Here is a 12558-nt window from a genome sequence, read left to right as displayed (position 1 = left end):
AAGTTTATGCTCAGTTTTAAAGATACTGAAACCAATATGTAATATGCTCATGGCTGATACAAGGAAAACTACCTTAGAATTCCAACCTCATACGCAAAGGCTTTGGCCTTGCATTAAAAAAATCTTAATGTAAGTTTATATGTTTCAAGTTATAGTAAAGTGTTCTTTAAGTAAGTCATTAGTTTATAGTTGTCCATTTTAGTTGACTTTTTGATAAATCTAAGTAAGAGGGCTAAGTCAGAGGGCTTCTACTCTTTGGGAATTCAGGAAAGGCTTCATAGAGGAAGAAGTTCTTGAGCTGAATATTGAAGAATGTTTTCCACAGAGAAGTAGTAGGACAAAGCATTTCATTGAAGGGTAGCACCGAGGTGTGTTTAAGAGAGTCACAAGTAAAGTACATACTTCATTTGTGACATTTGGTGCTTCTGGTAATAGGGAGCTAGGCATTAAATGCCAGCCAGAGGAATTTGGACTTCATTATTGGAAGTAACGGGGAGCTGTTGAAGGTTTCTCAATGCACACTATGAAAATAACGTTTTAGGAGAGATTGATTTTCTGTGTTGTGAAAAGTGGAATGAGTAGAGAGCAGGGCAGGGTAAGGTTGTCTATTAGTAAGCTACAGGCAAGAATTAGAAGGAATGTTCTAAGTGGTGGCAGGCAATGGCAAAGGGAGACAAAGGAGCAATGCAAGCTGAATGGTTAAAGGAAGAATACCTAAAATGGCAAATGATTAGATAGATATAGGGATTATGGAAGAGGGAGAGGTCAAACATAATTCCAAAGTTTTGAACCTGGTCAGTGGAGGGAATGACATCACTTTTAGAAATACAGAAAGTAGACTGGGAGGGAGTTGCTTATGAACAAAAGATCAAAAGCTTGTTTTAGACATATTATACAAGATGATGAAGCAGCTACAGCAGTTCTGGGTATCAGAGCAAAGATCTGGAGATGGGCCAGTTGAGGATGTACATTTTGGAGAAAGCCAAAATAGAATAAATGATACTCTCTATGGCTATTGACCATGTGCTTGGGTATCAAAGACTGTATTTTTGACATTCCTCACACGAGCCAGCTCTCTGCCCCAGCCAGATACTGTCAAACTAAGGCAAATCCTTTTAAATTGCTTACACAGCTCATCTTTTTAATCAGATCACATTTCTTAAATGATACAGAACATATATATCTATCTTTACTTATTGAGTGCACATCATAGCATAGAAATCTGTTTATCTGATCTACATGCTACACATGCATGTATGTACACAGTCAATTATGTCCTCCATTTCTAAGATCTTAACAATGAGAGTAACTGATGGTAGATGTAGAAAGAAGAGCAGATTAATAAAATTTAACCTTCAGATATTCTCATGTTTTGAAGCAAGATGAGGAACAAAAAGGAAACGAAGACAATCACAGTAATAAGAGGATAACAATAGTGTAATATCAGGGATGCCAAGGGAGGGTTTCGAAAAGGAAAGAGGAGTCAATAGTATCAAATGTTTCATACAATAATGGTAAATTTTATCAAAAATTTCTTATGTGCCAGGAACTGGTCCAAGAACCATTTTAATAAATTTTAATAATATATTTTACTTAATCAGATATTTCCAAAATATTATTTCAATATGTAATCAATATAAGAAATTACAGTTCTGTTTTCTGTACCATGTCTTCAAAAACTGGTGTACATTTTAAACTTAAGAGCACATCTCAGTTCTGACTGTGCATGTTTCAAATGCTCAATGTGGGTAGTGGCTACTGTACTGGACAGAGCACTGCAGACGGCTGTTGGGAAGATTAGAGATACTGCTTCTCCTTTAGGAGATGCAGAAGTTAAAGCATGAGCACAATGTCTTGCAGGCACAAAAGACACAGAAACTTAGCCCCATCCTTCCCCTAGCCACTATGGCCACGATGGCTCACAGTTCCAGGAAATGACCCTGAGCACTTCACTCTGCCTTCTAAAACCCTCTGTTCCCCATCTCCTTCTTACTTCTCTTCCAGAAAGTACAGTGAGGACACTCTCAGCGTGCTACCCTCTTAAAGCCACCACCATCTCTGGCCTGAGCTGTTGTCGTACCACCTACATATAGTGAGTGTCCTTGTCATTTGCCCCTACTCCCTTCAGTCCACTTTTCACTGAGCAGCTAGAAGGCTTTTGTGTGTGTGTGTGTGATTTTTATTTATTGTGATAAAAATATGGCAAAAGTTACCATTTTAACCATTTTTAAGCACATGCTCATCAGCATTAAGTATAGTCACAATATTGTGCAGTCATCACCACTGTTTCTTTCCAGAACCTTTCATCATCCCAAATAGAAGCTCTGTACTCGTTAAGCAATAACTCCTATCACTCTATCATCTCCACCCCCTGAGTAAGCCCTATTCTAGTTTTTACCTCTATCAATTTGCCTATTCTAGGTACCTTATGTAAGTGGAATCATACAGTATTTACCTGTTTATGTCTGGCTTCTTTCAATTAACATAACGTTTTCAAGGTTCATCTATGATGTAGCATGTATCAGAATTTCATTACTTTTTGTGGCTGAATAATACTGCATTGTATGTATGTACATTTTGTTTATCCATTCATTTGTTGATGTACACTTGGTTTGTCCCTACCGTTTGGCTCTGGTCAATAATGATGTTTATGAACATTGATATGCAAAAAAAACCCTTTTTTATGCATATCTCACTAAATCTTAACAACAGCTCTATGAAGAAGATACTATTATCTTCACTTTACAGACAGGCAGAAACAGGTGCAGGGAGGTGAAGTCCCATAGCTAGTGAGAAAGGAAGCAGGATTCAAATGCAGCAATGTTTTCCCTTTATATGCTATGATGTGAAAAGTGTTAGGAAACATTGCTCCATACCAGGGTGCCACAGCTGCCTCAACAAGAGGGTCGAGGACTGAGAAAGGTTGATGATATATTGGAGCTCAGGAGTAATGTTAGCATCAAGATGGGGACAATGACATAGACCACAAAGAATGGTGGCAGTAACAGGAAAGAGAAAAATAGGATGATAGCTAGAAAGCACCACAGTTTTAAGTGAATGTATTTTTTTTTTTTTTTCATGATGGAGAAGACCTTGAAGAAATGGAAACAGATCAAAGTAGATTTCAGGATCATCAATAAAGGGATCACAACACAAAAAATAAAATGCCTAGAAAGATTAAATAGCCATACAAATAAATTAATAGACTTATTCCTGTACAATCCAAAGAATGAGGGTACTCTACTTTCTATGAGAGCACTCAGCTTTTTGTGAAACTGTGGCTTGCCACACATACATATGGCTAAAGGGAGTAAGGGTCAAACCATGCTTAACCAGTGGCAGAACTTCATTCGTTAGGAAGAGAGCATTATTCTGAATGACATTTTATGCTACCTTGGTTGTTTCATTGTCTTTGAATCCTTTTTCAATTATTTGTAGCAGATGCTTTTTCTTCATTGTAACTTCAGGATCAAAAACATAAAAAAGGCATTCCAGCATCTTTTGATAGCTCCTTAAGAACAGAGACAAAACGTATTGAGAACTGATTTTTAAAGAGCTTAGCCATAGACAAGAAGGCTGTATATCCTGCCCAGGATATATCCCAATTACACTCGGTGTTCCGGTGTCATTATTAAACCTCCACTCCCCTTCAGCCTCAAAAGGAGCCCAAGTGTGGCTAATCTAGGAGGTCATCCTGGTCAAGGGAGATGCATGAAAAGGAAACATTACTAAGAAGGTATGTTTTCAGTATTGTAAACTTTTAAAACAGAAAGACACTTTTAAAATAAAATCACACTTAAAAAATGTTCCTTATTGTATTTAACTTCTTACTCTGAATCATGCATATCTTCATTGTCCAAAAGCTTTTGGAATTTGTCTTCAAATTTTAGTCTCAGAATACGGTTGTTAACTTTGATGATACGTTTTACTTTTACTCCTGTAATACCGTATGTCCTGAAGTCCCATGTGCAAAAACGTGATAGAATTAATTCATAGCAGGAATTAAACCTATGCAGGGATATAGAATATATACAAAGAAGAGAACAGATTTTCCTTAAAATGTTGAACAATGCAAAGTTACATATAATAGTTATACCCCCACATTTTATGTGTTTTTCCCCCCAAAACATACATCATATAATAGATCTATGCTGGTTCAAACTGGGCACACTTATTCAATCAATAAAAGAGATACTAAACTTTGAAACATAAAAATAATAGTTCTTTTTATTAATGATGTATTTATTCTGACTGAAAGATATATTGTTTGAGCAATCCTGCATTTCTGAGATCTTTCTCTTTGACTTCAGTGAAACTACATATTTCTTGCTTTCTTCTTGACTGCTCCTTCATGGTTTTCTTCGCTACTTCTTTTCTTTCTGACAGAGCTTTTTTTCCCTTTCTTTTTTAGAATTTACTTATTATTAGAGAGAGGAGCATGGAGGGAGAAAGAGGGAGGGAAACATGGATGTGAGAGAAATATCAATCAGTTGGCTCCTCGTGTATGCATGAACCCAGGACCAAACCTGACCAGGAATCGAACCGGCAACTTTTGCTTTGTAGTGTGATGCCCAACCACTGAGCCACAGCTGTCAGGGCTGACAGACTTTTGAATGTTGGGTTGCCCCAGGAATAAGTCTTGGGCTCTCCTCTTATTTCCATGAATACTATGCCTAGTTCTCTGGCAATGTATAATAAAAAATTATATATGTGTATATATATACATATATACACATATATAAAACAATATTTTATTTCTAGGCTTTATCTCTACTCAACATATCTGGATATACCTACACTGGATATATCCAACTACCTGCTTGATATGTTCACTCACATATGTAATAGGCCTCTCAAACTTAGCTTGACCAATGCCTGCCCCTAAACCTGTTCCTCTTGAGTGTTTTCTCTATATGGCACCACCATATAACTAGTAGCTAAGGTTAAAACATCCAGAATAAACCCTGCCCCCTCTCTTTCTCACCAGTACCCAATTCCTCAGCAAGTCTGTTTGGCCTTACATCTAAAATACATCCTGAATATGACCCAATTTTATCACCACTGTGATTACCCTACTCCAAATCACCATTGTCTCTGGGTGGGACTATTGTAATAACTTTATAAGGATACAGAAGTGAAACAGGCAGGGTCCCTGCTCTCATGGAGCCTGTATTATAAGGCAGTTGGACAAAAAAATAAGACATAAATGAAATCTTTGAAGAAACAGAGGCTTGGAGTAAAAAATGGAGTGGTGACTACTTAAGAAGGGTCTTGGGTAAGACCTTTCAGAGAAGATACTTGAGCTAAGAATTGAAGGAGGAGGAGTAAGGACTGGCCCTGTGAAGATCTCTAGAAAATGTACTGAAGCTGCTCTCTGCTGCCCTCATCTGGCCATGCTCACAATAATTCTGGCCCTGTCTTCAAGTAGCACAGAATCTAGATTAAGATGAGATTTAAAAATGGATCACTTTGAATGGAAATTCAGTGATCCTATATGGTATATATTTGCCTTTGATGAGATGTCTGTCCTTACTGACACAATTGGCCAGGGCCTGAGCATGGGTTTGAACTAAGATCACAGAGGTTTCTGATGGGTGGTCTCTCCCTAAAACTAACTTCTGAGCTCTAATTTAGAGCATTGCCATTTTGGTTAGCACAGATTGAACTGGTACAGCTAGGAGCTTCCCAATTACTCTTCTCTTAGAGTGAGAAGTGAGCTGCCCAAAGCAACCAATCCCAGAGGAGCTCACAGTCTGGTAGAGAAGACAAATGTGCAGTGTTCTGACCCAGCATGATGCCCCTAACTACTTTGGAGGTCTGGCCAAACAGCCACATCATCATGTGGAGGGGGAACCTGCAGTCTCACCTATGGAAGGATTGATTTTTGGACCTAAATCAGTCCAAGTGAAGCTCACATTATTACTTGCACTCTGATTATTGTTATTGTTCTTCTATTTTGATAGAAAATAACTGCTGTAGACTTTTTATGTAGATATTTGTTATATAGTAATAAAAGGGTAATCAAGAATTATCCTTGAGAGTTATCAAGAATAGACAGAAGTGATGAATAGACAAGACCTAGTGTCTGGTCTGGTCCCCCAAGAACCAGAAATGGTACAGGAAACTCCATCAAGTGTGATCCTTCCCTTTGTCTCAGAATCCAGGTCCTGAGCCTTTCCTTATATGGAATTCTAGAGCCCTGAAGATAGGAAACCCTAGTGCTAAGAGGCTCTGGGCTAAATGGGATCGTAGAAGTAAAGTAGTTCATTCAATCACATGGCCATTCTGGGAATGAGAGAATATCATTCACAGCCTGCTGGAATACTGCTGGGGGAGGGAGAACCAGACCTATGCTGATAGAGAAGAGCTACAACTTTCACTGTTGCCAATACTTTACAGAGGATGACAGCTTTTCACAGCATTCATGAGGATATGTCACATGCACTGGGGAGCATGCCATTACTGGCTTGAGGTATATAAACTTTAGACTGAACCTGAAATAATGAGTCTGTAGTACTTTATATAAAATAATATCTAAATCTGCTACACTTCACAGAGTCCCTCAGATTTCAGGGCAAAATTCAAACTACTAGCCTTGCCTGAAAGACCCTTAACAACTACGCCCCATCATGTGGAATTACTTGTTATTCTCCAAATATAGTACAATATTTCCAAACCCCTTCACATGCTGTTTCCTATATCTGGAAAGTCCTTCCCCTATTTTTTTGTATAGTTAACTTCTATCTTTCCTTCAAAATTCAAATCAAACCATCTCCCCCAAGTGTCCCTACTTCCAGATAAGTTTCTCTTCATCCCCATGCTGCTTTGATCTTCACATAGCTGGCCCCACCTACTTTCTCCACACCACCACTGTCCACATCTACCATCATCCCAGCACTTCTTACTGTTTGTTACCATAGTCAGCAATACTATGCATAGACAGCAAGAACTATGTGTTATTTGACATTTTTTCCTAGCACCTAGCATGGAGTCTGGCCTGTAGTAGAAGTTCAATGGATGGATATTGAGCAAGTGAGCAATGTAGAGAAGATTAAAAGATTAATATGATGCAGCCTCCTTCCTCACTGGGTTCATAACCCAGTGGAGTGGAGAAGTCATGGGACTGGCACAAGCAACAGTGTAATAGAGAATAAGACAGGAGCCCGGAATTCAGTGCCGTGAAGGTTCAAAGAGAAATAATAATGACTGTATCTGACAGAGATAACCAGAAAATCCCTCAGAGAATAACTTTTGATGTTGGCCTTGAAATAAGGTACGTTTTGACAGGCAATGAGAGAGTGAGGTCAAGGGATGCAGGGCATTCTGGGTGAAGGAAGCAGAGCAATCAAGACCACTTACATGATGGTGTACCAGGTGTGTCTGAAGAGCAGTGAGGTGAGGGCATTGAGTGTTGGGGTAAAGACTTTGAACATAATTTTCAAGGTAATAGGTTGCTACAAGAGGTGTTTGTTTTGCTTGTAAGAATATGATGTCTTGTAGATATCTCTGAACATGAGAAGTCTATAGCATTTCACAAGCCATAAGTACCTATGTTTATATTTTAGTTGCTCCCTCTCACTAGTTCTGAAGTCACTCTTCTTCTGTTCAAGATTTTTTCAGCTATCTCCTTTTATCTCTTTTACTAAACTGTTTCTTTCCTTTGAATGTTTCACTCTCCTTGTTGGTATTCGTGTTTCAGTGGAATTTCAAGACTTCACAGAAAGAGATCATTTCCTCTCTTGGATTTTGCACTATTCACCTGGATTCTTGGTTTTAAAGTGTATTCCTTATTTTAACTTGGACAGTCTGTGTGCACTCTGACTCTAGCCAGCTCTTGGCAACTTGGCTTGACTTTGATCATGGAACCTCCAAGAAATTTACTAGGCAGGTTTCCCTGGGGTTTATGACCTGCTGTTGCCCATCCTGCTTTGCCTTTCCTTCTCTGTTGTAACTTCTCACCCAATATTCAGAAGCCAAGGCTATATCTGTCCAGAAATAAACAGTATAAACATACATAAAATTAATACTTGACCATGAAGTTCTAAATTATATTCTGCTCTAGGGCTAAGGGAAATTGGTCAAAGAGAAATGAAATACCATTAGATTGTTTTCAAGGTTAGCTCATGGCAATGATGTAAACAGAAAGGTGTGTAGACGGTAAAGTAGGCAACTGCCAAGTCTCAATGGATCAATATGGTATGTAAGAAGTGTTTTGAAAGTGGGATGTTTTAAGATTTTTATAAGTTGATATTTTGGTTGATGATCCTAAGCACTTAAAATTATCTTTAAACCTGTAACTATATTTCAAACAAATTTACCAGTCATCAGATTGAGTGCCTTCTTCGAAGAGGATATTTCCTACACTCTCCAACTCAATGAACAAAAATGGAATCAATAACCCACGACTTTTCTTCTTTTGCTTTACTTCAACGCAATAAATTGCTTCAATTCTAGTTAAGAAAAAAATAAAGCTATTACAATGATCTACAAATCACAACATTAAAATTCATGATTGATTTTTTTAAAATTGATGTTAAAATACAAGGCTTTTGTCAATGGATAAAGAAAGTATGGTGTTAATAGTTCAACCATGTAAAAGACATTCTATTTTCGGCAATTAAACTCATCTCAACATTAACCACAGAATAAGTGAAGGTTAAAATACTCTCCTGGCTCCACCACTTGTTCTCAGATCTTAGACAAGTCACAACATTTTTATGCTGCAGATTCTAAGTAAAATGGCAGTTAGTGGTACCTATACCTGAATAGACTTTTTAAAGTATTATATGCAAAATGCATGTAAAGCTCTTGGCAAAGAGTTTGGCACAGAGTAAGAACTCAATAAATGTTCGTGATTATAGTGTTAGGATTTATTACAGGGCAAACTAACGTATTCGGTTGGTGCCATAGTAATTTTTTTAAAAAAACACAGTACTTAACTAAGTCTTCTTGCTTTATGTTTCTAGTTGATTATGCAACCCAAGTTGTTTCTATATTATTCCAGACAACTGTGTGTGTGCTTTGCCCAGTCCCGTCTATGCCATGAGTTTTTGCACTGGTAGCAATTAATGTTAAAAAAAACCAACTAATGTTTTTAGTTTGCAGACACTAGAGTAGTGATGTGACAGGAAGCCACTTGAGGGAAGTTCACTGTTCCCAATTAAGTATTGCCTCTGTAAAAAACTATATGCCAGCTTTGAACCAGTGATGCCTATCTCTGCTAGGAAACACGTTTCATGGTTTACTCAAAACTATAATACTTTCCACCCCGAAGGAAGAAACTGCGCTCAACTGATGGCCCAGAACACTCTACTCTCTCATGTTTCAAATTGGAACAACTACATAATTCATTAAACATACTCATCTAGTTTTTTGTTCCAGAACGATATCCTTTTATTCACAGCATTTAGTTTGTTCAGTATCTTCTGCTGAAGGCTTGGTTCTTCTGTAGCAGTTTCAGAGTTCTCTGATATTTCAGGCTCTGTTACTTTATTACTGGATTTCTCATTTTGCCCTCTGCCAGATCCCTTGAGTTCAGCCAGCTCCCGTTCCAACTGTTGAAATCAATGTACCAGAGAGCAAAAATTTTTAGTTAATTCTATGAAATATATAGTTAATTTAAATTAACAAAGTAGAAATCTAGGTAACAAATAGGCCAAACTTCATAAAAAACATGGCCAGCATGTGATTATTCTAACTTTGGCATAAATTCAGTCAGCCAATTTCTTTTGACTAAGTGAAGAACAATCTTAAATATTTCAAATGTGCCAGTTTTCTCAACTGAAGATGAGAAAAGCAAAGAAATAGGTTTTTCAATATTGCTGATGAGTTTGCTTCTGTTAAAGCCAAAGTAAAATTATAATAAATGCTGGTCTTGGTGTCCAATCTTTTGGCATCTCTGGGCCCCACTGGAAGAAGAAGAGCTGTGTTGGGCCACTCATTAAATATTTTGTGACAGATAATCACAAAAAACATTTCATAATATTTAATTAAATTTATGGTTTTGTGTTGGGCCACATTCATAACCATCCTTGGCTGCATGTGGCTCATGGGCCACAGATTGAACACCCCTGGTATAAATATTTAAACTCCAAATAATGTGACTTTTATCATACTTACTTTTGAATTTTTCAATATAGTTTTCAACTAGTTTTGCTTTCTGTGAAAAAATTAATCATAAAAAACACTCAAAAGCATACATATAGGGTGCACACTTTTCTCTTTGCCTCAGTCTCTCCTATATGGCTCAATATAGCAATATATTTATTTAAAATTTTGATACATTTGGGTGTTTTTTTGTTCATAATAAACTTTTATGTATTGCTTGCATTTTAAAAAATATTGCATTAAATATGATTTATCTTGATTATTGAGGTTTGGGGCCCTTCCTTAAATTTAGGGCCCAGGGTGTCTGCATCATTTCCCTACCTTAATCTCAGCCTTGTAGGATTTCAGGATAAATTGTACTGTACGTAGAAAGGTATATATAAATAGAAATTTACAAATTCTCTTCCTGCCTCTCTATAATGGCTATATTTAGCTGTTAAAAAAACAAATTAAGTGTATTTATAAAAATGTGGTTTATATGGATATTATATTTCATATGCATTAGCATATGAATATGGCATATATAAAACGATTTCCATATACTGGTTCTCCTGTGATGTTTATTCAAATAAATAATTTAAATTCTGTTAATGTTTTACTTTAAGAATATCTTTCTGATTATAATATGAATTTGAACCTGTTCATTTTAGAAGGAGTATTAAATATATTTTTAAAACTTGATTTTTTATGACTGCCATACTATTCTATCTTAAGAATAAATAATTCTTCCTTTCTTGTTAATCATTTAGGTAGTTTCTGGATTTTTGTTATTAATAGTGCAGTGATGAATATCCTTATATATAAATACTTCTCCAAATCTTGACAATAAAGTGGCAGAAGCAGACTGACTGGGTCAAAGGCTTTGAGCACTTTTAGGTCATTAGTATATATATGACCTGATTACATCCCATTAGCAGTGTGCCTGTGTCTGGGGTCTCTGCCGGCCTGAGGTCTACCATGTATTATGCTTGGACAATTTTACTGGCAAAAATGGTTGCTGGTTGTCTTAATCCACATTCAAAGATTAATAATCAGGTTGAGCTTCTTTTGAGTGTTTATTAGTCAGTTTTTTGGAGGAACTTTGAATTCTTTATTGATAAATAATATAAGGAAAATTAATTATAATTTCTATTCATTAGTTGTGGAACAACTAATAAAAATGTTTTAAGGTTTTCAGTTAATGGCTTAGCAGACATACATTTGAAGACAAATTAAAGAATACGGTCTCTTTGCTTCCTCCATAGTCTTTTAAAAAAAACAATTTTATTTTAATTATTGTTCAAGTACAATTTTCTATCTTTTACCCCCATCCCAACCCACCCACCCAGCCCTCCCCACCTCCCTCCCATTTCCACCCGCCCCTAGTTTTTCTCCATGTGTCCTTTATACTTGTTCCTATAAACCCTTCCCCTTTTCCCCTGAAATCCCCCTGAAATTCCCTCTCCTCTCCCTTCTGAACTCTGTCAGTCTGTTCTTTATTTCAGTGTCTTTGGTTATATTTTGCTTGTTTCTTTGTTTTGTTGTTTAGGTTCCTGTTAAAGGTGAGATCATATGGTATTTGTCTTTCACTGCCTGGCTTATTTCACTTAGCATAACACTTTCCAGTTGCATCCATGCTGTTGCAAAGGGTAGGAGCTCCTTCTTTCTTTCTGCTGCATAGAATTCCATTGTGTAAATGTACCATAGTTTTTTGATCCATTCATTTACTGATGGGCACCTAGGTTGCTTCCAACACTTGGCTATTGTAAATTGTGCTGCTATGAACATTGGGGTGCATAGATTCTTTTGGATTGGTGTTTCAGGGTTCTTAAGATATAATCCCAGCAGTGGAATTGCTGGGTCAAAAGGCAGATCCATTTTTAGTTTTCTGAGGAAATTCCATACTGTTTTCCATAGTGGCTGTACCAGTCTGCAATCCCACCAACAGTGCACTAGGGTCCCTTTTTCTCCACAACCTCTCCAACACTTGTTTGTTGCTTTGTTTATGATGGCCATTCTGACTGGTGTGAAGTGGTATCTCATTGTGGTTTTAAGTTGCAACTCTCTGATAGGTAGAGCTATTGAGCATCTTTTCATGTGTCTCTGGATCCTCTGTATGTCCTCCTTGGAGAAGTGTCTGTTCAAGTCCTTTGCACATTTTTTAATTGGGTTGCTTGTTTTTTTAGAATGGAGTCATGTAAGTTCTTTATGTATTTTGGAGATTAAACCCTTGTCTGAGGTGTCATTGGCAAATGTTTTCTCATACAGTTGGTTCTCTTTTTATTTTAATACTGTTTTCTTTAGATGTGAGGGAGTTTTTTATTTTGATGAGATCCCATTTGTTTATTCTTTCCTTTATGTCCCTTGCTCTGGGTGACATATCAGTAAAAATGTTGCTGCATGAAATATCTGAAATTTTCCTGCCTATGTTCTCCTGTAGTATTTTAATAGTGCCATGGCTTATATTTAAAT

The 12558-nt window shown here is 37.0% G+C and overlaps 1 protein-coding gene and 1 long non-coding RNA gene across 5 annotated transcripts in view; one reads left to right on the top strand and one right to left on the bottom strand.

Moving 5' to 3' along the window:
• Positions 1 to 12558, bottom strand: part of LRRC9 (leucine rich repeat containing 9) — a 105385-nt gene that overhangs the window by 68790 nt on the left and 24037 nt on the right. For all 3 annotated transcript variants that reach the window (XM_028508239.2, XM_036010588.1, XM_036010590.1), the window contains exons 9-12: positions 9361 to 9554; positions 8319 to 8450; positions 3832 to 4008; positions 3394 to 3511 (exon numbers count right to left, since the gene is read on the bottom strand). In XM_028508239.2, coding sequence (XP_028364040.1) covers positions 3394 to 3511; positions 3832 to 4008; positions 8319 to 8450; positions 9361 to 9554 — 621 coding nt within the window. The remainder of the gene's footprint in view (positions 1 to 3393; positions 3512 to 3831; positions 4009 to 8318; positions 8451 to 9360; positions 9555 to 12558) is intronic.
• Positions 1 to 12558, top strand: part of LOC118497070 — a 117518-nt gene that overhangs the window by 94789 nt on the left and 10171 nt on the right. For both annotated transcript variants that reach the window (XR_004899622.1, XR_004899623.1), the window contains exons 3-4: positions 2005 to 2092; positions 3654 to 3736. This is a non-coding gene — a long non-coding RNA (uncharacterized LOC118497070). The remainder of the gene's footprint in view (positions 1 to 2004; positions 2093 to 3653; positions 3737 to 12558) is intronic.

Source organism: Phyllostomus discolor, chromosome 1 (genome assembly GCF_004126475.2).
Source record: "Phyllostomus discolor isolate MPI-MPIP mPhyDis1 chromosome 1, mPhyDis1.pri.v3, whole genome shotgun sequence".
Lineage (NCBI taxonomy): Eukaryota > Metazoa > Chordata > Mammalia > Chiroptera > Phyllostomidae > Phyllostomus > Phyllostomus discolor.
This window is presented reverse-complemented; position numbering and strand designations above follow the sequence as displayed.